Raw genomic sequence first — 24664 nt, 5'->3', positions numbered from 1 at the left:
AGGAGCATTTATTGTTTATGATGTATGGGATACTGTGACTCTGTAAGTTGAGCAGATAATGTAGCATTCTATTATTGGTTTTAGTACCATTGTTTTTTCTCAGGAAAACTGAAGGAAAAGGATTTGTGTACTGGTATTGTCATCACAATGATAGCAACCCGTAAGGGCTTAAGGCATTCAAATATTTAATTTACAATCTTACATTACACCAAAATTTACAGTCTTACAAATTTTCTCACTCTACACCAATAATGAATACAAACTTATTCAAGCTGCACATCTCTACAAATAGTGAACATAAGCTTTTCAAGCTGCACATCTCTACAAATAATGAACATTCCAAGCTGCACATTTACACTAATAATGAATATGAACCTACTCAAGCCGCACAAGTACACACCAAAATCAAATCTCTCCCTGATAGTGCTGAAAACCAACCAAACTCAGAGCAAGACAGCCACTTAAAGCATTTATGCATTCATTCCTTTATCTGCTGGAAATGGAATCATCTGGTCTCTTGCTGTTTTATTTCTCTGATTGTGTCTTTGAATTGGAAGACTTGCCGATAATGGCTTTCTTCACTTTTGAAATAGAATGCTTGACCTTTGACCCCATCCCCGAAAGGATGTTATGAGATTTCTTAACCTTCACTTCAGTATCTCTAGAGGCTTCTACAATGACAGGTTCATCATAGCCTTGATATGCCCGTTTGTGTTCAGTATCTTCTTTCTCTTCGTCTGTTTTTGCTTCTTCAACATTTTCATGCTCTTCCTCTTCTTCATTGTCCGCTTGAAGCTCTTTACCAACTGTGGGTTCTTTCTCTTCAGTCAAGTGTGTAACCACTTTCATTCTTTCTTTTGTTGATTCATCCATGAGTCTTTCAGATAATGGTATCTGAGCAGATGTCGGGTCAGCTGTTTCTATACCTGATTCACAAAAATTTTCTTCTTTGGTTTCTCTAGCAACCAAGGTGTCATTGCTAGGTGTAGAGTCCTCCAATTTTGGGTCCTGGAGAAAACTTAGAGCATCATCTTTGCTACTTGGAATATCAGTTGCATCAGATTCTTTCTCTAGCTGCTTGGTGTTGTGAGTGGTTTCATCGGTTTCCTCAACACCCAGGACACCTTGGAAAGCCTCCACGCTTGAGTCCTGCTTATAAGATAACTCATTAAGCTTCTAGATTCATGTCTGTGTTCAACTATTTTATAATCCAATGCTGAAGATTCTTTAGAAAAGTACGGTTGGTTTCAATGCTTAAACATTTAACAATTAGGTGCCATGTCAACAAAGGTGTGAGGGTTTCTGTAATCTAACCTTTTCCACTGGATATGTGACTTCTCTTGTTCTATTTTCACAGTTTGTTTCATCTCCCTGATTTTCAAGCCCCAAATGAATAGCCGTCTCCTGAATCCTTCCCTCAGCTTCATATTGACTATGGTCCATGGAACTTTTATCATCTGGTTTCACCTGTTTTTCAATATCCTCACTCACACTTCCAGTTTTATCTACCTCTGGCACCTGCATTACAGGTAATAGATTTAACTTCAAAGATAATGAGAAATCAGGGAAACAAAAGAGTTTTTTTTTTCTCTCTCTCTAACCTCGTGATGATATTCACTTGGTGCTGTAAATGTATCATTCTTCTCTTCTGGATATTTTTCATGTCTTGATTCATTTTCTTGCTGGCTCTCTCTTGTGTTTACTTCACCAACAGAAATGAGCTGAGAATCTTTTGCAACTTCCTTTTCTTCCTTGATCTGTGAAATTTCCCCACCAAGCTATTTCTTTTTTAACGTATAGAAATTGGAATGCAGCAAATAAGATAAAGGAGGTGTTTGGAACAAGGGGAGGAGATGAGAAATAGAAAGATGAAAGATAACATTTAAAATACAGTTTAGTGTTAATATCTGACCTCTTCATTTGGAACTTCAATTTTTGCAGTTTGATTCGCTTCAATTGTTGTCTCACTTGAATCTTCTGCTCTTGAATCGGAGGTAGCTACCTTGAGATTCTTCTCTTCATTTGAAGCTTCATTCTTTTTGGCTTCATTTGAATCAATATATATTTCCTCTTCTTCATGTACTTCATTTGAACTGCCCCTCTCTGTGTATTGACTTGAGGGATCCAAACCAGAAACGTTGAGTTCCCTGGGCTCTTCAATTGGAATGCTCGTCTCTTCTGCTGAATTTGTGTCTTTTCTGCCCTCCTCATTTGGTGTTTCCACAACATTCATGCTTTCTTCTCCTGCATTATTGATTGTGGTTATATTTTCACACCCCTTCGAAGAAGGTGGATTTTGATCAACAATCTCATCTGTGGCAAGTTCACCAATGCTTTGCGAAGAAACTCCAGGCACTGTTTCAAAGGTTTCTTTGGTTTCCTCTTCAGTTTCACCTTTTGGAGACAACTCAAGAACTTTGCAATCCTCAAGTTCTTCCTTTTGCTCAGTTGCCTCTTCCTTTTCCTTAGGGAGCAAAGTAGGAGATGCTATTTGAAGTTGCTCGTCATTCTGATCAAGTGTCTGTTCAGCAATGGTTTGTTCTCTGGAAACTGCATCAGTGCTTTCAAAAGTTGCTGTGACTTCTTCTTCACCTTCACCTACATTTTCTGGAGACAATTCAGAAACTTTGAGCTCTCTAGGCTCTTCCTTCTGCAAGTGCATCTTTTCTTCTGAGCTTGCCACAAATACATCTCTCATGCCTTCGTCAGCTGTCACTTCTGTTTCCTGTGCAGACTCTTCTTCCAGATTCTTATGCTCATGTTCAATTTCTTTGAGCTCCTTTTCCTCCGGAAGCAATGTGGGGGATTGAATTAGAAGTTGCTCTTTTGTCATACATTCATGGAGTACCTGATCAGCAATGATCTCATCTTTGACAACTACATCGATGCTTTGCAAATCAGATTGAGGAATCACTTCAGAACCTTTTTTGACCTCTTCAGCTGCATCTGCATCTAGCTTCTCCAGAGCCAACTTAGTTGCAGCCTCTTTGACCTCTTCATTTTCCTTGGGAAGTGAAGTATCAGATGGTATATCAAGTGGCATGTCTGTTAACACATCAGAAAGTGTCTGATCAGCAATGGTGTCATCTTGGGAAACTGCATTAATGCTCTGAGAGCCAGATTTAGAAACTGTCTCAAAAGCTTGTTTGACTTCTTCAGTTTCATCTGCCTCTAGCTTTTCCACAGCCAATTCAGGAACCTTGAGTCCACTTGGCTCTTCCTTATGCAAGCATGTCTCTTCTGCTGACCTTGCAGCCAATACATCTTGTGAAGCTTCATCCGTTGGCTCTTCCACTTCCTTCAGGTTTTCATCTTCTATGTTCTTGTCGTCTATTATAGTTTCATGCTCGTGTTCAGAAGCCTTGAGTTCGTTTTCATCAGGAAGCAATGCGAAAGATGGTACTTCAAGTTGATCAGCTATTATCTCATCTTTCGAAACTTCACAACTGCTTTGAGAAACAGATTGAGGAATCACTTCAGAACCTTCTTTAATTTCTTCTTCAGTTGTATCTGCATCTAGCTTTTCTAGATCTAATTCAGAAGCCTTGGGCTCCTTTTCCTCATGAAGCGGAGTGTAAGACGATATTTCAATTGGTACGTCTGTTACTCCCTCACTGAGTGTCTTATCAGCAGTGATTTCTTCTTTTGGATCTGCTGCAATGCTTGGAAAGTCAGATCTAGAGACTGTTTCAAAAGTTTCATTGGCTTCTTCAGAAACACTGAGCACACTTGGCTCTTCCTTTTGCAAGCATTCCTCTTCTACTGGCCTTGCAGCCAATAGAGCTTGCATATTGTCATCGGCTGACATTTCTACTTCCTTTGTGCACTCTTGTTCTGTACTCTTGTCTTGAGCTGTAGTTTCTGGTTCAGGTTCAGAAGTTTCGTGCTCCTTTTCCTCGGGAAGCAATGTAGAAGATGGTGATTGAATTTGCTCCTTCATTATCTCTTCATTGAGTGTTTGATCAATGGTAATCTCATCACTGGAAACTACAATGATTCCAGAATCAAATTTAGGAACTATTTCAGGATTTTCCTTAATTTCTTCAGTGTTCACAGCATCTAGCTTTTCCAGAGCCAATTCAGAAGCTCCCAACTCCCTTTCTTTGGAAAGGGGTGTGTCTGTTATCCCCTCACACAGTGTTTGATCGACAACGATTTCATCTCCACAAGCTACAACAATGCTTTGAGAATCAGATTTAGTGACTGTTTCAAAAGTTTCCTTGATTTCGTCTTCAGTTTCACCGGCATCTAGCTTGTGCAGAGCCAATTCAGAATCTCTAGGCTCTTCTGTTTGCAAGCATGTCTCTGTTGGCGTTGCAGCAAATAACTCTTGTTTGTCTTCATCAGCTGGCACTTCCACTTCTTTCAGGTTGTCCTTTTCTATGTTCTTGTCTACACTTGTAGTTTCATGCTCATGTTCAGAAGCTTCAAGCTCCTTTTCCTTGGGAAGCAATGCAGTAGACGGTATTTGCAGTTGCTCTGTTGATATGCCTTCCGGGAGCGTCTGATCAGCAATGATATCCTCTTTCACAAGTTCATCAATGCTTTCAGAATCAACTTTAGGAACCATTGCAGAACCATCTTTGGTTTCTTCTTCAGGTGCATCAGCATCTAGTGTCTCCTGAACTAATTCAGAGGTCTTTTCCTCCTTTTCACCCTCACACTGTGTTTGATCAGTGATGATTTCATCTTCAGAAACTACACCAATGCTTTGGGAATCAAATTTAGAGACCGTTTCAGAATTTTCTTTGGTTTCTTCTTCAGTTTCCCCGGCGTCTAGCCTTTCAAGAGCCAATTCAGAAACTCTGAGCTCTCTGGGCTCTTCCTTTGGCAAGTATGTCTCTTCCGCTGACCTTGCAGCCAATAAATCTCCTCTGTCTTCTTCAGTTGGCACTTCTGCTTCCTTCGCGTGCTCAGCTTCAGAAGCTTTGACCTCCTTTTCCTCGGAAGGCAATGTAGAAGGCTCCTTCGATATTTCCTCATCGAGTGTCTGATCAGCAGTGACCTCATCTTGTGCAACTACATCAGTGCTTTTAGAATCAAATTCAGGAACCACTTCAAAACTTTCTGTGGTTTCTTCTTCAGGTGCATCAGAATCTAGCTTTTCTAGAGCCAAATTAGACAATTCGACTTCCTTAGTCTCTTCTTCTGTCGTTTCAGCAACAGAAACCTTGTCCTCCAAGTCGCGAACCTCAATCTCATCTGCTAAATCACTAGTTTCAACCTGGGCGTGCTTCTCTCCCAGTTCAAGTATTTGTGCAACTTCTGATGATTCTTCACCAATTGATGTTACCTCTGCACCTGCTTCTGAAAGCACGACTGTACTATTGTAGTCATCATTGTCTTCAGCCACTTTGATTGGAAATGTTTCCTCATCTCTATCGTCCTTCTGTGATTCTTGTAGGATCTGTAGAAACAATAAATTTATAATTGAAAAAGATTCAAAGATAGAACAATATTATTTGCAGTAGAGAAAAGGTTAGATGTATAAGCTGACCTCTTGTTTGGACTCAACTGCTTCCCCTGTCCGTTCTTCGACTATATCCTTTGGAACACTCTCAGTTGAGATGACACTGGCATTGCCTTCTTTTATGTTCTCTATACTGCTTCCCTCCTCCTTTGAACCGTCTCTCTCTTTTTGGTCGCCTTGATCGTCTTTAACAGTTTCTTCCTCAACTGATCCACTTGCACAACTCGCGACATTTCCCCCCGTGATTTGTTCTTCATTGAAATCTCTGTCTGTGATCTTTGGTTCATCACGTACCTGCTTTGACACGTTCCAAAATGATACCTGCTTAAAAAATTAAGGCCTTGCAAGTACAACTAAATATAGATATGTGTGTGTGTGTGTGTGTGAAATTAGAAAGTATGCGTGTACATGCATCACATGCATGATCGTTATATTCCATATTGCATACCTCTTCACAAATCTTGTCACCCTTCTCAGGATGATCATCTGATTTGTCAGTCTCATCTTCAACTTCCAATTTCGTTTCCACTTTTTCTTCAAGAGTTTGTACTTGAGAGCTTGGTTCTACAGTTTCTCCGACAAGTTCAGTGTTGTAGACATCTTTACCTCCAATGTCCTTCTCTTCAAGAGCAATGTGAGTAGTTTCTACTTGCTCTGTGGCTTCTGTCAAACCCCTTTCATCACTCGCAACTTCGGAGTCAAAACTTCTTACAGTGGAGCTATACTCCCCCTGAATCTCCTTTTCAATCTCTTTCTCCGATGCATTTGACAAAAAGGAGCTATCTCCCTCAATGGCCTCTTTACATTCTTCATGTGCATCCTTTTTCTGTTCATATAAATTTGTATATAACAAAATAACAAATGAAAAATAGTATGGAACAATCTAGAAAAACCAATTTTGACATTCTCTTCAAGCTTACCTCTTCTTCTTTTGAGCTCTCCTCAGTTGTTTCTTCTCCTATCAGAGAAGAGGAGACTTCTTGTGTGATCTGTTCCTCTTTTTCTCCTTCTGTACTCAACTCAGCTGCTTCAATACATGCCTACATGAAAGAAAAAATGTATAATACAAATGACCACACATATACTTGGATAATCCAATATTATTTGCTTAGAAGTTGGAAAGAAAATTATAATAACCTTAAGACCTAAAAACAATAAAATTGTATTATCAGACTGCCCAAGGCCCAAACTGAAAAGCACAAGGTATGGTGTACTTTTGGATTCTCCAGCTTAGTCATTAACAAATTATATGGAGAGTACTTGTTACGTACATACTAAGCTACAAAGCAAAAAATCATAAGTAGTTAATTCTAATCTTACCTCCCCGGTTGAAGTGTCACTTTCTTTTGCATCCTTTTCTTTGTCCAAGGATTCTTGTGTTTCCTCTTTTGTGCAGGTAATTACTTCTTCAATTTCATTTGATAGTTCTGGCTTCATTTCTTCAGGCGGCACGTCTCGCAATATTGTAAGCTCCTCTTCAGGTTCATATTTCTGTAAGACTTGTGGTGAATCATCTTCATCATTTGATGGTGCCTCTGCACTTGTTTCGGTAACAGTAACTGCACCATCCTTGTCTTTAGTCTCCTGGACAGAAGACGTGTCCTCATCTATATTCTCCTGCTTCGAAGCTTCTGTTGGAGCAGGGCTGCTCCCCTCATCATATTTCGCTGGTAATGCAATAAGAGTGTCTTCAGATCTTTCAACATTAACTGTCTCACATGTAGTGCTCTCAACTACACCCACAGTCTGTGAATCTTCAAGAATCTGCACGAAAGATAATTTTAAAATTGAAATTGACATACAAATGCAGATGAAACTTTCCTTAGATTTCAAAGTGAGCCTTATAAGCTGACCTGCTCTTCAGACTTCAACGCATCCTCCTTGTCATCATTGAACTTTTTACTTCCATCTTCTTGAATGTACTCTGGTGAGAGTTCGGTGGCATTTTCTTCTTTTATGCTCTCTGTACATGTCCCCTCTTCCTTTATCCCTATTGTCTCTTTTTCACTGTCTTGAGAGTTCTTAACTGTATCTTCTTCAATTGATTCTGGTGTTAAGCTCGTGACATTGCCTTCTATGATTTGCTTTTTGGACTCAGCTGCCTCCTCTATGCATTCTTTAAGCTTTTCGTCTATATCCTCTGGAACACACACAGTCGAAATGTCATTGGCACTGCCTTCTTTTATGTTCTCTATACTGCTTCCCTCCTCATTTAACTTTTCTGTCTCCCTTTCCTTGCCTTGATAGTCCTTAACCATCTCTTGTTCCTCAATTGGTACAGTTGTAAGATTTGCGACAATTCCTTCTGTGATTTGTTCTTCCTTGAAATCTCTGTCTGTGATCTTTGGTTCATCAAGTACCTGCTTTAACACATTTTAAAAGGGTACCTTCTTTAAAAATTGAGGCCTTGCAAATAGAACAACTATAGAAAATATATTTGCATATAAGTGTATGTGGTGCGTCACATGCATGGTCATTATGTTCCATTTTCATACCTCTTCACAAATCTTGTTATTCTTCTCAGGAAGATCATCTGATTTGTCAGTTTCATCTTCAACTTCCAATTTCGGTGTTGCTTCTTCTTCAAGAGTTTGCACTTGAAAGCTTGGTTCTACCATTTGTCCAACCAATTCAGTGTTGTAGACATCAGTACCTTCAATGTCCTTCTCTTCGGGAGCAATGCAAGTAGTTTCTACCTGCTCTGTGGCTTCTGTCAAGCCTCTTTCATCACTCGCAACTTCGGAGTCAAAACTTCTTACAGTGGAGCTATACTCCCCCTGAATCTCCTTTTCAATTTCTTTCTCCGATGCTTTTGACAAAAAGGAGCTAGCTCCCTCAATGACCTCTTTACATTCTTCATGTGCTTCCTTGTTCTGTTCATATAAATTTTTATGTAACACATGCAAATTAGCATGGAAAAATCTAGAAAAAACCAATTTCGACATTCTATTCAAACTTACCTCTTCTTCCTCTGGGCTTTCCTCAGTTGTTTCTTCGCCTATCAGAGAAGAGGAGACTTCTTGTGTGGTCTGTTCCTCCTTTTCTCCTTCTGTACTCAACTCAGCTACTTCAATACATGTCTACATGAAAAAAAAAACAAACAAACAAATGAGCACGCACATACTTGGTAATACAATTTTATTTGGTTAGAAATTGCCAAATTGGTAAGAAAATTATAATAACCCTTAGACCTAAAAACAATAAAGTAAGAAAGCGAGATAGAAAGGGTTTGCTTCATTGGCAGCGGCAGGAGCGTTCGACGGCGCCGGTAGGGTAACGGTGAGCTGGTGGGGTGGCACTACCAGGTATGTTGGGCTTCAAATCAATATGGTGGCCCAAATGTTGTTTTTGGGGTTCTTTTATTTTAGTTTATATTTTTTGACAATTTCTGAAGAAATAAATTTGCTGTGCATTTTTTTAGTATAGTTTATAGATTTAGCAAAACAATGTGGGCTCTGCGTCGACTCATTATCATTGTTTTTTTTTTTTTTGAATTCATCATTGTTTATTTACATCGATGAAAATGTACATGTTATATCAAACGAGAGGATAAAAATGATGGTCGGTCTAAATATAGGGTAGTAAAATGATTTTTACTTTAAAATTTGTTAGTAGCATCTTGATGAATTGAATTAAGAAAAGAAATGAAACTACAAATTGTTTAGTTAGCTTCTTCTAAAATTGCATATGGTGTGTGTTTTATGCAGCTTAGTCGTTAGCAGATTATATGTTCAGTACTTGTCACATACTAAGCTACAAAAGCAAAAAAAATCATAAGAAGTTAATTCTAATCTTACCTCTCCAGTTGAAGTGTCACTTTCTTTTGCATCCTTTTCTTTGTCCAAGGATTCTTGTGTTTCCTCTTTTGTGCAGGTTATTACTTCTTCAATTTCACTTGATGGTTCTGGCTTCATTTCTTCAGGCTGCACGTCTCGCAATATTGTAAGCTCCTCTTCTGGTTCATATTTCTGTAAGACCTGTGGTGAATCATCTTCATCATTTGATGGTACCTCTGCACTTGTTTCGGTAACAGTAACTGCACCATCCTTGTCTTTAGTCTCTTGGACAGAAGATGTGTCCTCATCTATATTCTCCTGCTTCGAAGCTTCTGTTGGAGCAGGGCTGCTCCCCTCATCATATTTCGCTGGTAATGCAATAAAAATGTCTTCAGATCTTTTGACATTAACTGTCTCACATGTAGTGCTCTCAACTACACCCACAGTCTGTGAATCTTCAAGAATCTGCACGAAAGATAATTTTAAAATTGAAAGTGACATACAAATGCAGATGAAACTTTCCTTAGATTTCAAAGTGAGCCTTATAAGCTGACCTGCTCTTCAGACTTCAACGCATCCTCCTTGTCACCATTGAACTTTTTACTTCCATCTTCTTGAATGTACTCTGGTGAGAGTTCGGTGGCATTTTCTTCTTTTATTCTCTCTGTACATGTCCCCACTTCCTTTAGCTCTATTGTGTCTTTTTCACTGTCTTGAGAGTTCTCAACTGCATCTTCTTCAATCAATTCTGGTGTGGAAGTCACAAAATTGCCTTCTATGATTTGTTCTTTGGACTCAACTGCCTCCTCTATGCATTCTTTAAGCTTTTCACCTGTATCCTCTGGAACACACTCAGTTGAAATGTCATTGGCATTGCTTTCTTTTATGTTCTCTATACTGCTTCCCTCCTCATTTGACCTTTCTGTCTCCCTTTCCTTGCCTTGATAGTCCTTAACCATCTCTTGTTCCTCAATTGGTTCAGTTGTAAGATTTGTGACAATTCCTTCTGTGATTTGTTCTTCATTGAAATCTCTGTCTGTGATCTTTGGTTCATCAGGTACCTGCTTTAACACATTTCAAAAAGGGACCTTCTTTAAAAATTGAAGCCTTACAAATAGAACATTCTATAGAAAATATATTTACATATAAGTGTATGTGGTGCGTCACATGCATGGTCATTATGTCCCATTTTCATACCTCTTCACAAATCTTGTTATTCTTCTCAGGAAGATCATCTGATTTGTCAGTATCATCTTCAACTTCTAATTTTGGTGTTGCTTCTTCTTCAAGAGTTTGCCCTTGAAAGCTTGGTTCTACCGTTTCTCCAACCAGTTCAGTGTTGTAGACATCAGTACCTTCATTGTACTTCTCTTCAGGAGCAATCTGAGTAGTTTCCACCTGCTCTTTGTCTTCTGTTGTGGCTACCATCAAGCTCGTTTCATCACTCCCTCTCTCTTTTTCGTCAGCTTGATAGTCTTTAACAGTTCCTTCCTCAACTGATTCACTTGCACAGCTTGCGACATTTCCCTCTGTGATTTGTTCTTCATGAAAATCTGTGTCTGTGATCTTTGGTTCATCAAGAACCTGCTTTGACACATTCCAAAAAGAGACCTGCTTTTAAAAATTTAAGGCCTTGCAAGTACAACAAACTATAGATATATATCAATTAGTATTTGTTCATAATTATGTGTCTACGTGCATTGCATGCATGATCATTATATCCCATATTGCATACCTCTTCACAAATCTTGTCACCCTTTTCAGGATGATCATCTGATTTGTCAGTCTCATCTTCAACTTCCAATTTCATTTCCACTTCTTCTTCAAGAGTTTGCACTTGAGAGCTTGGTTCTACCATTTCTCCAACAAGTCCAGTGTTGTAGACATCTTTACCTCCAATGTCCTTCTCTTCAGGAGCAATGTGAGTAGTTTCTACCTGCTCTGTGGCTTCTGTCAAGCCCCTTTCATCACTCGCAACTTCGGAGTCAAAACTTCTTACAGTGGAGCCATACTCCCCCTGAATCTCTTTTTTAATCTCTTTCTCCGATGCTTGTGACAAAAAGGAGCTCTCTCCCTCAATGGCCTCTTTACATTCTTCATGTGCTTCCTTTTTCTGTTCATATAAATTTGTATATAACAAATGCAAAATAGGATGGAACAATCTAGAAAAAACCAATTTTGACATTATATTCAAGCTTACCTCTTCTTCCTTTGAGCTTTCCTCAGTTGTTTCTTCTCCTATCGGAGAAGAGGAGACTTCTTGAGTGGTCTGTTCCTCTTTTTCTCCTTCTGTACTCAACTCAGCTGCTTCAATACATGCCTACATGAAAAAAAATACAAATACAAATGAGCAAGCTGCAGGCACATACTTGCTACAATTTTTTTTTTTTTTTTTGAAAGGGGTTGGTTAGAAATTGGTAAGAAAATTACAGTAACCTTAAAGACCTAAAAACAATAAAGTAAGAATGCGAGATAGAAAGGGTTTGCTACTTTACTTCATTGGCAGCGGCAGAGCGTTGGACGGAGCCGGTAGGGTAACGGTGAGCTGGGCGGGTGGCACCACCAGGTGTGTTGGGCTTTAAATCAATATGGTGGCCCAAGCAGGTTGTTTTTAGGGTTCTTTTATTTTAATTTAAATTTTTCAACACTTCTTTATAGATTTAGCAAAACAATGAGGGCTCTGCATCGACTCATTGTAATTGTTTATTTACATTGATGAAAATGTACATGTTAAATCAAACAATGGAGGATAAAAATGACAATCGGTCTAAATATGGGGTAGTAAAATGATTTTAACTTTAAGGCTTGTTAGTAGCAACTTGATGAATTGAATTAAGAAAAGAAATGAACCTACAAATTGTTTAGTTAGCTTCTTCTAAAATTGCATATGGTGTATGTTTGGATTATGCAGCTTAGTCATTAGCAGATTATATGTTGAGTATTGTCACATACTAAGCTACAAAAGCAAAAAATCATAAGAAGTTAATTCTAATCTTACCTCTCCAGTTGAAGCGTCACTTTCTTTTGTATCATTTTCATTGTCCAAGGATTCTTGTGTTTCCTCTTTTGTGCAGGTTATTACTTCTTCAATTTCACTTGATGGTTCTGGCTTCATTTCTTCAGGCTGCGCATCTCGCAATATTGTAAGTTCCTCTTCTGGTTCATATTTCTGTAAGACCTGTGGTGAATCATCTTCATCATTTGATGGTGCCTCTGCACTTGTTTCGGTAACAGTAACTTCAACATCCTTGTCTTTAGTCTCTTGGACAGAAGATGTGTCCTCATCAATATTCTCCTGCTTCGAAGCTTCTGTTGGAGCAGGGCTGCTCCCCTCATCATATTTCGCTGGTAATGCAATAAGAATGTCTTCAGATCTTTCGACATTAACTGTCTCACATGTAGTGCTCTCAACTACACCCACAGTCTGTGAATCTTCAAGAATCTGCATGAAAGATAGTTTTAAAATTGAAATAGGCATGCAAATGCAGATTAATTTTTCAGTAGAATTTAAAGTGAGCCATATGAACTGACCTCCTCTTCGGATTTCAATGCATCCTCCTTGTCATCTTTGAAATTTTTGCTTCCATCTTCTTGAATGTACTCTGGTGAGAGTTCACTAGCATTTTCTTCTTTTATGCTCTCTGTACAGCTCTCCTCTTCCTTTAGCTCTATTGTCTCTTTTTCACTGTCTTGAGAGTTCTTAACCGTATCATCTTCAATGGACTCTGGTGTAAAACTCACGGCTTTGGCTTCTATGATTTGCTCTTTGGACTCAACTGCCTCCTCTATGCATTCTTTAAGCTTTTCGTCTATATCCTCTGGAACACACTCAGTTGAAATGTCACTGGCATTGCCTTCTTTTATGTTCTCTATACTGCTTCCCTCCTCATTTAACCTTTCCGTCTCCCTTTCCTCGGCTTGATAGTCCTTAACCATCTCTTGTTCCTGAACTGGTTCAGTTGTAAGATTTGCGACGTTTGCTTCTGTGATTTGTTCTTCATTGAAATCTCTGTCTGTGATCTTTGGTCCATCATGTACCTGCTTTGACACATTTCAAAAAGGGACCTTTAAAAATTGAGGCCTTGCAAATAGAACAATCTATAGAAAACATATTTGCATATAATTAGTGTGTAACATGCATGGTCATTATCCCTCATTTTTCATACCTCTTCTTCACAAATCTTGTTATTTTTCTCAGGAAGATCATCTGATTTATCAGTTTCATCTTCAACTTCCAATTTTGGTGCTGCTTCATCTTCAAGAGTTTGCACTTGAAAGCTTGGTTCTACTACTGTTTCTCGGACCAGTTCAGTGTTGTGGACATCAGTACCTTCATTGTCCTTCTCTTCAGAAGAAATGTGAGTAGTTTTCACCTGCCCTTTGTCTTCGGTTGTGGCTTCCGTCAAGCCTGTTTCATCACTCACAACTTTGGAGTCAAAACTTCTTACTGTGGAGCTATACTCCCCCTGAATCTCTTTTTCAATCTCTTTCTCTGATGCCTCCAGTGAAAAGGAATTATCTTGAACAAGTGATTTGTTGCTTTCTTCCTCTGAAATTGGTTTTGGCTCTGTTGTGTCCTCTAAGGTTTCAGATATTACTTCCTCAATTGAATCTTTACATTCTACTTGTCCTTCATTTTTCTGTTCAGATATAAGTTTGTAAGTTACAAATGCAAAATAGCATAGAATAAGGTCTGTAATCTAGATTATTAAGTTTGATACTCTAAGCAAGCTGACCTCTTCTTCTTCCTTTGAGCTTTCCTCACTTGTTTCTACTATCAGTGAAGAAGAGACTTCTCGAGTTGTTTGTTCCTCTGAGTTCTCCTTTTCTCCTTCTGTACTCAACTCAGCTGCCTCAATACATGCCTACATTAAAAATAATAATTATTATTATACTTGGATAATAGTCATAATACCAAAAAAGATCATGTCTTCTAGTAAGCTTTATGTTCTTGTTCAAAGTAGACCTGATATTCTGTGGCCCTCTCTGCAGTGTCCTCAACGGTATGAATTTCCGGTAATGCTTCTGTAATTGTAGTCTCCAACACCTATACAAGAGATGAAAGTAATATTGATTGGTAAGAAATTGGTAATTGTATTCTCCAACACCTATGCTTTGGTAAGGCTTCTGCAACTTGACGTATTGAATTAAGAAAAGAAATGAAACTACAATTTTTTTTTTTTTTTTTTGCCCTTTCTTAGTGTTAGCTCCTTTTAAAATTGCATATGGTTTTTGCCTGTGGTCATTACTTCATATGTTTGGATTCTGCTGCTCAGTCATTAACAAATCCATATAGGGAGAGTAGCTTAGTATGAAAAAAATCATAAAAAGTTAGTTCTAATCTTACCTCCCCTGATGAAGTGTCACTTTCTTTTGTATCCTTTTCTTTGTCCAATGATTCTTGTATTTCCTCTTTTCTGCAGGTAATAACTTCTGCATTTTCACTTGACGATTCTGGTGTAGTTTCTTCAGGTTTCACATGTGGCAATTCCGTAATCTCCTCTTCTGGTTCATATTTCTGCAACACCTCTGGTGAATCTTCTTCATCATTTGGTGGTACTTTTGCATCCGTTTCTGTATTAGTGACTGCACCACTATCGCCATCATCATCTTTAGCCACTAGCACAGACAATGTGTCCTCCTCCTTCAAAGGTTCTGCTGGAGCTGGGCTGCTGCCTTCCCCCTGCTGAACTTCATCATATTTCACTGGTAATGTACTAAGAATTTCTTCAGATCTTTCGAGATTCTTTGTCTCACATGTGGTGCTCTCATCTACCTCAACAGTCTGTGAATCTTCAAGAATCTGCACAAAAGATGACTTTAAAATTAAATAGACCTACAAATACAGATGAAAATTTCTTAGATTTCAAGTTGAGCCTTATAAGCTGACCTCGTTTTTGGACTTGACTGCATTACAGTCTTCATCTTTGATCTGCTCAGTAGCATCTTCTGGAACATATTCCCGTGTGAGGTCACTAGCATTTTCCTCTTTTGGGCTTTCTGTATAGCTCCCCTCTCCCTGCAGAACTTCATCATATTTCACTGGTAATGTACTAGGAATTTCTTCAGTTGTTTCAAGATTCTTTGTCTCACATGTGGTGCTCTCATCTACCTCAACAATTTGTGAATCTTCAAGAACCTGCACAAAAGATGACTTTAAAATTAAAATAGACCTACAAATGCAGATGAAATTGCCTTAGATTTCAAGTTGAGCCTTATAAGCTGACCTCGTTTTTGGACTCTACTGTGTTACAGTCTTCATCTTTGATCTGCTCAGTAGCATCTTCTGGAACATACTCTCGTGTGTGGTCACTAGCATTTTCCTCTTTTGTGCTCTCTGTACAGCTCTCCTCTCCCTGCTGAACTTCTTCATATTGCACTGGTAATGTACTAGGAATTTCTTCAGATTTTTCGATATTTTTTGTCTCACATGTGCTGCTCTCATCTACCTCAATAGTCTGTGAATCTTCAAGAATCTGCACAAAAGATAAGTTTAAAATTAAAATAGACCTACAAATGCCTATGAAATTGTTCTTAGATTTCAAGTTCAGCCTTTTAAGCTGACCTTGTTTTCGGACTTGACTGCATTATACTGTTCATCTATGATCTGCTTTGGTGCATCTTCTGGAATATACTCCCGTGTGAGGTCACTAGCATTTTCATCTTTTGCATTCTCTGTACAACTGCCCTCTTCCTTCAACTCTATTGTCTCTTTCTCATTGTCTTGAGAGCTCTTAACTGTATCTTCTTCGATTGATTCTGGTGTAAAACTCACGACATTGCCTTCTATGATTTGTTCTTCACTGAAATCTCGACTTGTGATCTTTGGTTCATCAATGACCTGTAATAGAGGCTTCATAAAGAAAAGTAGGCAAGATATAGAGAATATGAGATTTGGTGCTTATATATAATTGTACGTGTTCGTGTCACATGCATATGTTCATGATAATCTTTGTTGCTTGCATACCTCTTCAACTATCATGTGATTCCTTTCAGGATGGTCTTCTGATTTCTCATCTTCAACTGCGATTTTTGGTTCTGCTTCCTCATGACTTGGCACTTGATAGCTTTGCTCCACGGTCACCTCTTCCACCAGTTCTGTGTTATAGACATTAACAGGGATGTCATCAAGAATTCCCACCTTCTTTTCACCTTCACCTGCTTCTATTGGTTTTTCCTCTGCTTTTATATCAACATCTTGAACCTCCACGACTGTTTCATCTCTTAAGATGGTTGTTGCATCCTTCTCTTCAACAGCAGTTTCAGTACATTTTACCTGCTCCTTGATTTCAGCTTCCCCTTCATTCAAGTCTGTTTCACCTTCACCTACTGTTGTTGGAATCTGACTTTCCAAGTTCTCATTAGAGTTGAAATTCTCTTGTTCTTGTACATGAACGTCTTCAAGGTCCAGGGCCCTTTCATCGCTTAAGATGGTGTCTACACCCTTTTGTTCAGGAACAATATCAGTAGTCTCTACCTGCTCCTTGATGTCTGCTTCAGCTTCCTTTAGGTCTGTTTCACCTTCATCTACAGCTGTTGGAATCTGCTTCTCCAAGACCTCTTTCAAGTTGATTTCCCCTGCTTGTACATCAATAACTTCAATGCCCTCGGCAGTTTCATCAATTAAGATGGTTGCCAGACCTTTCTCTTCAGGAGCTATCTCAGTAGTTTCTACCTGCTCCTTATTTTCTGCTTCCACTTCCTTCGAGTCTGTTTCACCTTCATAAACAGCTGTTGGAATCTGCTTCTCCAAAATATCTCCCGAGTTGAAATCCGCTCCTGCTTTTACATCAGTATATTCAATGTCTTGGGTCGTTTCTTCTGTTAAGATGGTTGCCAGACCCTTTCCTTCATGAGAGCTATTACTGCTTTTGACCTGCTCCGTGCTCTCCTCTTCGTCTTCCTTCACGCATGTTTCACCCAATACTGGTGCTGCTGAAATCTCCTCCTCCAAGTTCTCTTTTGAGTTAGAAGATTCCTCTGCTTGTTCATCGATATCCTCAATTTCCAAGGATCTTTCATCTGTTAAGATGGTTGCTACACCCTTCTCTTCAGGAGTAATATCATTAATGGTGACCTGCTCCTTGCTTTCTGCTTTGGCTTCTGTCAAGATATCTTCACCTTCATCTGCTGCTGTTGGAATTTGCTTCTCCAAGTAATCTGTTGAGTTGACTTTTTCCTCTGCATGCAACTCAATTTTTTCACTGTCCAAGGCTGTTTGATCTGTCAAGGTGGTCGGTACACTTTTCACTTCAGGAGTAATATCAGTAATGGTGGCCTGCTCCTTGTTTTCTGCTTCAGCTTCTGTTAAGCCACGTTCAGCTTCTTCTGTTGGAATTTGCTTCTCCAAGTTATCTGTTGAGCTGACATTTTCCTCTGATTGTAACTCAATTTTGACACTGTCCAATGCCGTGTCATCTGTTGAGATGATTTGTAGACCCTTCTCTTCAGGAGAGGTATCTTTACTTTTGATCTGCTCCTTGTTTTCTTCTTCAGCTTCATTCAAGCCCGTGTCACCTTCCTCTGCTACTTCTGGAACCTGCTCCTCCAGTTTCTCTTGTGAGTTTAAAATTGTCTCTTCAGGAGTAATGCCAATATATGTGACTTTCTCCTTGTTTTCTTCTTGGGGTTCCGTGGAGCAACTTTCACCCTCAATATCTTTTGATTTGATATATTTGCTTGCTTTTACATCAGTATCTTCAGCATTGTGGGTTGTTTCATCTGTTAAGATGGTTGCTGGACCCTTCTCTTCAGTAGAAATATCAATGCTTTTGACCAGCTCGTTTTCTTCTTCGGGTTCCTTCAAGCCTGAGTCACCTTCGAGTGCTGTTGTTGGAATCTGCTTCTCCAAGTTATCTTTTGAGCTGACATTTTCCTCTACTTGTAACTCAATATCTTCATTGTCCAAGGCTCTTTCGCCGATGGTAACCTTCACTTCAGGAGCACTGTCAGTAATTTTGACCTGCTCCTTGTTCTCTTCTTCGGCTTCCTTCAAGCCTGTGTCACCTTCATCTGCTACTGCTGGAATCAGCTCCTCCAACTTCTCTTGAGGACTGAAACTTTCCTCTGCTTGTACATCAATAACTTCAATGTCCAATGGTGGTTCACCTTTTAAGATGGTAGGTAGAGCCTCCTGCTCCTTCTCTTCTTCAGCTTCCTTCAAGAACGTGTCACCTTCATCTGCTACTACTGGAACCTGCTTCTCCGAGCTCTCTTTTGACCTGAAATCTTTCTCTGCTTGTACATCGATATCTTTAATATCTAGGGCCGTTTCATCTGTTAAAATGGTTTCTAGACCCTTCTCTTCAGAAGCAATATCAGCATCTGTAACCTGCTCATTGTTTTCTGTTTGTGCTTCTATCAAACCATTTCCACCTTCATCTGCAGCTGTCAGAATTTGTTCCTCCGATTTATCTTTTGAGTCAACGCTTTCTTCTGCTTGTAGCTTAATATCTTCAATTTGCAAGGCTGGTTGATCAGTTAAGATGGTTGCTAGATCCTCTTCAGGAGCAATATCAGCATTATCTACAGGCTCCTTGTTTTCTTCTTTGATTTCTTTCAAGTCTCTTTCCCCTTCACCTTCTGCTGTTTGAATCTCCTTTTCTATCTTCTCTTTTGAGGTAAGATTTTCCCCTGCTTGTGCATGATCTTCGGTTTCCACGACCGTCTCATCTGTTAAGATGGTTTGTAGTCCCATTTCTTCAGGAGTATTGTTGACATGCCCCTCGTTTTCAGCTTCAGCTTCCTTCGATGCTGATACTTGACTCAATTCTCCAGACACAAGGCCATAATCGCCTACTGTGGGTTGATCCTCCTGAATAATTTCCTTGGTCTTTACTTCAGATACCTCAGAGAGAAAGGAGTTATTTTGAACAAATGCTTTGGTGCTTTCCTCTGCATAGGCTTCTTCCTCTGGAATTGGAACATTGAGGTCTTTATTTGTCTCTGTTCTCTGCTCTATGGTTTCAAATTCTATTTCTCTTGTAGCATCTGCTACTTCAATGGGCTCTTCGCATTTTGTATCTGCTTCCTTTTCCTATTATAAGTATAAATTTGTAAATCAACAACTGTACTATAATAGTAAAATGGAACAAATCAAAGAACCAATTCTAAAACATGAGCCTGCTGACCTCTTCTTTTGAATTTGTTGCGTGCACTTCTTCTTCCCTTGAGATTTGCTGAGTTGTTTCTTCTTCTACCAATGAAGAAGACTTTTCTTGAATGGCTTGTTCCTCCAAGTTCTTTTCATCTGCATGTGTACTCAAGTAAGCTGCCTCAACGGATGCCTAGAATGGGAAAGAAAATATGTTTATTTTAATTCGGAGAAAATCAAATAACATTTGTTTGAAAGAAGCATTATCATATGTTCTAACGGACCTGATAATCTCTGGATTTTTCTTCATTGAACTCTTGAGGGTGGTTCTCAGCAGTATGGATTTCTGGTAATGCATGTTCTGCAGTTTCTTGTTCTGTGCTTGCAGCCTCAAACACCTACATTACAGATGAAACCATTATAAACTGAAATGGCATGGATAAATATTATCACTTCTCTTTTGAGGAACTTCTTTGCCATACTTAACCTTTGCTAATAGATCCTTGAAGAAAATGGTTCTATGAAATATTTGATCTGTAAATATACTTTGGAGTTTTGACATATTGTTAGTTACATTTTAAAATTACAGTTTAACTTGATCATGATTGTAAGGTGTTACCTCCTCAGTCATAGTGGCATTTTCTTTTGGACAATGCACAGGGTTTGCCTCTTCTTTCTCCGAGTATTCTGGTGTGCTCTGCATTGTTCTTTCCTGTTCTGTGCAGGATATTACTTCTGCATTCTCCATTGCTGATTCTGTCTTAGCATCTTCAGGCGTCACCTCTGGCAATTTTTGAAGCTCCTCTTTCAGTTCATAATTCTGCAATGTCTGCTGTGAATCTTCTTCGTCATTTGATGTTACCTTTGTGCTAGTTCCTTCTTCAAATTCTTCTTGTAATATGGGATTTGTATCGGAGGAATTGTGTACATTTGTCTCCAATTCCATGTCCTTCTTGAGGCGGCTGTTCGTCAAATCAAGAATAGAAGTTGAAGCTTCGTACTCCTGAAATGTGGTTGCCTCTAGCAGATCGGAAGCTTCTTTACTGTATGATTCAGCATTGCCATGTGCCTTTTCTGCTCCTTTTGTATCTACCTCTGAACTCTCTGCCTCCTTTTCAAGACACTGTACATCTTCTTTGATGGAGTCCTGTTGATTTGAGATTACTTGAACATGTTGATCAACAGTTGTCTCATTTGTTGATGCTTCCACTTCTTCAACTTCGAGGTTTGCATCTCCAGTTTTCGCGATCTCTGAAATGATTCCTGCAGCATTTACAATGTCATGCTTTTCAATATCTTGTTCGAACTTCTCCTGTCTTTCTTCAATGACTTCATTTTCTTCAGTGCCTGTTTCTTGTACTCCCTCACCAACTTGTGTGCCTTTCTGAAGCTGCGCTTCATTCTTTGGTATCTCCATTCCTGCTTGATTTGATTGGCCGGCTTGGGAAATCTCCGAGAGTGGGTCCAAAAAATGTTCACCCTCTGAAATTCCAAAGCTGTCATTCTTGCTTTCAACTTTCATACTATATTCTACCTGTACATTTTCACCATCTGCAAAAGGTTTGTCAGTGTGAGTTTCAGGATGCTGATCCAAGTCACCTTTGGATTTATTCAATTCAACTGGAGAACATTGGTCGACAGTTCTGTGCAACTGTTCGATTGGCACGCTTCTGTCTACCCCTTCTCCTTTCTGCATTAAAATGGATTTATTACATTTTGCATAACTCTGGGGATTATTATGAAACAAAACATGCATAGAGTTACATGGGGATGAATAGTACTATCATGGAAATGGATAGTCACTACATCAAATACGAAACTTATGCGTAGTACTTTGTCTATGGTGAAAAAAAGAATAATAAAACACATCTATACTTGTCTGTGTTTATTTTAGAGAGAACATGCTGCCAGAGGTTACTGAATGCTTAGTCAAATGAGGAATTCAACCGTCGCGGATGGAACAATAATGTTTTGATCATGCAATTGGCTAATAACCTCAGCTATCTTTTCTAATATTTCAGATCATAGTGTGAATTACTCTTGTGCATGATAGTTTATTTCATTTTGTGATGTTGCAGAGAATATAAATGCTATGTTAAAAGGTTATGCTTCTGTGAAACATTATAAATAAGCAAATATCAAATATTTTCCACTGAGAAAGAACTAATCCTTGCTGCGTGGGAAACTTTTGCCAGCAAGCAAATATCAAATATTGAAAAAATTTAGTATCTAGAGTCTAGACTTACAAGTACGTGCGTATCTAATATGCAGACCTATGTTCTGATGTGAAATGAAGCTGGAAAGTTATAAACTTTTTCCTTTTAGTATCTTTTACTGACGCTTGAACTAAGAATAAAGAAGCTTCAATCATTACCATATTGATCATATTGATTGATCATATTGATTCATGTGTTCTTGTACTGAATTCAAAAATCAGAGAAAAGTGTCTTGCTGAAAAAAAATTGTTGATCAGTGTTATAACACATACATGATCAGTGTTCTAGTGAATAATATCTAGACTTGAGGAAAAGAATCATGGGTTAGAGCAGAATCAGCAGATCAATGGTCCTATACTAAACTGATCATAAGACTACACATACTATAAATCACTCGATCCTACTAACTATCATCTGGTATACAGGAAAAGAAAAGAAAAGGTATCTGACATGGAGTAATATATCGATCAAGGATAGCATACCGCGATACATATAGCTTCTGGAACATCAGCTTCCGTTGCCATGGTACCGGATTCTAACTCGCATCAAGAAACTTTGCTCATATACTTTGCCTGTGCTTTTATGGTCTGTATTGCTGACAATCTTTATAGAGGGAGGCTTAGAACACAATGAGTCTATTGTTGGTCATTAGTTAAGTGTGGTAATCAAGCTCTTTGATAGTAATGTTGGGAAAAAGCAGCCAATAGCTGACAAAATTGCCACTGCCTACTTGGTAATGCATGAGTTGGCTGCCCACTAATGAAATGGCCCCTACTGAAACTGATTGAATCTCTCACATGGCCTTGTGGACTAGACTGGTGCGGGTTTTATAGAAGCTCAGATTCAACTAGATCAAATTTATTCTTTGGTTGAGTTTGATTATGATTTTTCATTCACTTACAGGTAGAAGCAGCCAGGCTTTTCAACAGCTTCTCTTTTGAAAGACAATTTTATAATAGCTAATTTGTCTTATGGAATGTGGGGTTACGGCCCTAGCTAGTTCTAAGATGAATTCTGTTAGTTTTGGTACTACTTATGCAATGTTCTAAAAGTCGCAAGATTATACAAAAAAAGAGGAGTCTAGCACCTAGAAGCACAAGGAGCTTAAGCGGGCGCCCATGCGGATGTTTATTTTTATTTTATTTTACTATACAATATGCAAAATAAGTGTAATTGAAATAAAAAAACTGCACTTAGTAGTATAATTGATTGAAAATATGGGGAAAAAAATTAAATATATAATAAATACAAATAATAAAAAATCATTTATAAGCACTTGACCGAAAAAGATAATTTTTAACATTCTTTTAAACCATGTCCGCCTAAGCGTCGTCTAGATTAATCGAGGCGGCCGGTCACATTTTAGCCATCAATTTTTCTCTCTTTTAAACAAGGGATGAAATCTAATCAAGTTAGAAAGTTAAATTATTTCGCTTATTATTGTAGTTGAGGTTACATCATAGGAAGGGAAAACATCGAATCACAACCTCGATGGTTAGTAAATCATTTCAGATTTAGGTGTCGAGGTAACTTTCAGATTTTCCAAACTAATGAATTATTACGAGGAAATGTGTATCAAAAGCAGGTTGTAGGTGCTTGTAATTGGCTACTTTTATAATGAGTACAAGGACTATATTCTTGTAAGATAGCGATCATGATAATGATAATTAAACCACTAATCTAAAAACTAACAACAACAAAATACGACGGTCCATGTTTGCAAGCTTGCAGGGTCCATCAAATTTTTTTTTAAATTTTTTGATAAGACAGGAAACCATCTTTATGAATCTCAATCTCCGATCGAAATATTAGTTTTGTTGTTAATTATATGTTAAAGATTTGCCATGAAAACTTTTCCTTGCAATCTCAAAGAGAACAGGGCAAAAGCTTCCGTAACCTCTCCTCTTCTCCTTTAATTTAATTTTAAATAATTTTAAGTTTATCTTTGAAATTTAAGAAATTTTAATATTGTCCTAAATCTCGATCTTATAATTAGTGTCTGAAAAATATTTCAGACTCACCACTTGAAGCATGAGCAAATCACACCATAATTAAATGACAATAACAATGATTAGCTAATCCATTGCCTAACCGATAAATAGGAAACTCATAAAACAAAACCACAAACACAATCCATTTTCAGCCTATCCAATTGGAATGCTGAAAATACAAAGAAATGAAGACAATTGAACCCCATTGTCACTTCTCATGTTGATGACCAAAATTTATAAATACGAATTACTTTAGATTGAATGGAATGCAAGGTTCATACATTAAAGATCAAGTAAAGCATTTGGGCCATGCATTTTTCTTTATTAATGTATCTTTGGACCATAAAATTAAAGGTACATCATGCTTATGTGGAATTTTAAGTCTTGGGATGGCCAGGTTGGTACACAATCCAGCTGGATGATTGGTATTGATGACATGGAACACCGTCCCACGAGTCCTAAAATAATTGTGTGTCAAAACAAAATATAGTAAACAAAATTTGGGTGTGCAAATGTGTGTGTATATGCAGACATTTTCCTTTTTGCTCTAGTAAGACTCTTTACTTGCCATGCTTGATCCTTATGAAACTACAAGCAGATCAATCTCGATCAGAACCGACCAAATAAAGCATCGTTGGGTGGCTCGCCGCCCCTATTTAGATAAGCAAAGGTGATGGGAACTTGGTTGTCTTCTCTTTAAATAATTGCATATAAGAAAAATAAAAGTGGGTTTTATTTCTTTTTGTTGAAATTTGAGGGTCAGAATATGTGTGCTCCATGCTTCATTCCTTGCTTCAAAAATCAAAATGCTTTGAAATTTATAATAGACGTCCTATGTTTTTGGCAGAGAGTAGTGACTGACTGACTCTAGTATGAGAATTAGGTTTTGAAACCGAGGATGTATGATGTACAACCCAAGTTTCGTGTAGCTTATTACAACTATGATAGAAACACTAACAGTCTTAATACATTGAACAACCGTTTAGAAAGCCTAATGACTCTTATCCTCATTTATTGCTTCAAAATTCTATACAAGAACTCATTTTTGTTGTAGTGCTTTAAGGGGTATGTTGTTGGCTAGAGTAGTTTGAAAACTAGGTTCGTGCCGGAGGATGTAT

General features: G+C 38.3%; 1 protein-coding gene across 8 annotated transcripts; it reads right to left on the bottom strand.

Annotated features, from left to right (window-relative positions):
• Positions 1–136: 136 nt before the first annotated feature.
• On the bottom strand, positions 137–22337 carry LOC112188821 (titin). 8 transcript variants are annotated; one of them, XM_024328029.2, is made up of 30 exons: positions 22038–22335; positions 19959–21029; positions 19624–19737; positions 19377–19532; positions 16214–19282; positions 15812–16099; positions 15474–15722; positions 15137–15385; positions 14594–15049; positions 14213–14293; positions 13983–14111; positions 13413–13886; positions 12778–13284; positions 12245–12688; positions 11447–11566; positions 10982–11359; positions 10444–10830; positions 9801–10307; positions 9268–9711; positions 8431–8550; positions 7966–8343; positions 7324–7830; positions 6791–7234; positions 6391–6510; positions 5919–6296; positions 5498–5764; positions 1913–5407; positions 1602–1778; positions 1315–1518; positions 137–1149 (listed from the first exon to the last, which is right to left on the bottom strand). In XM_024328029.2, exons 1-30 carry the CDS (start codon positions 22077–22079, stop codon positions 526–528), a joined length of 15879 nt encoding a protein of 5292 aa, XP_024183797.1. In that variant the 5' UTR covers positions 22080–22335; the 3' UTR covers positions 137–525. The 8 variants fall into 8 exon arrangements, with proteins under 8 accessions (XP_024183797.1, XP_024183798.1, XP_024183799.1 ...); XM_024328030.2 differs by having other exon boundaries at positions 15812–16087; XM_024328031.2 differs by having other exon boundaries at positions 1602–1757; positions 22038–22334.
• Between the last annotated feature and the right edge of the window lie 2327 nt (positions 22338–24664).

Source organism: Rosa chinensis, chromosome 2 (genome assembly GCF_002994745.2).
Source record: "Rosa chinensis cultivar Old Blush chromosome 2, RchiOBHm-V2, whole genome shotgun sequence".
Lineage (NCBI taxonomy): Eukaryota > Viridiplantae > Streptophyta > Magnoliopsida > Rosales > Rosaceae > Rosa > Rosa chinensis.
Note: the sequence above shows the minus strand (reverse complement) of the source record. Positions and strands in the feature narration are given on the sequence as shown.

Excerpts from the sequence above, each read along its gene's own strand:
- LOC112188821 (XM_024328029.2), bottom strand. The coding sequence starts at position 22,079 with ATGGCAACGGAAGCTGATGTTCCAGAAGCTATATGTATCGCG. Across the intron at positions 10,308-10,443 it reads ATAACAAGATTTGTGAAGAG|GTACCTGATGAACCAAAGAT; the intron begins GTATGAAAATGG and ends GTGTTAAAGCAG. Across the intron at positions 8,551-9,267 it reads GTGACACTTCAACTGGAGAG|ACATGTATTGAAGTAGCTGA; the intron begins GTAAGATTAGAA and ends TTTTTCATGTAG.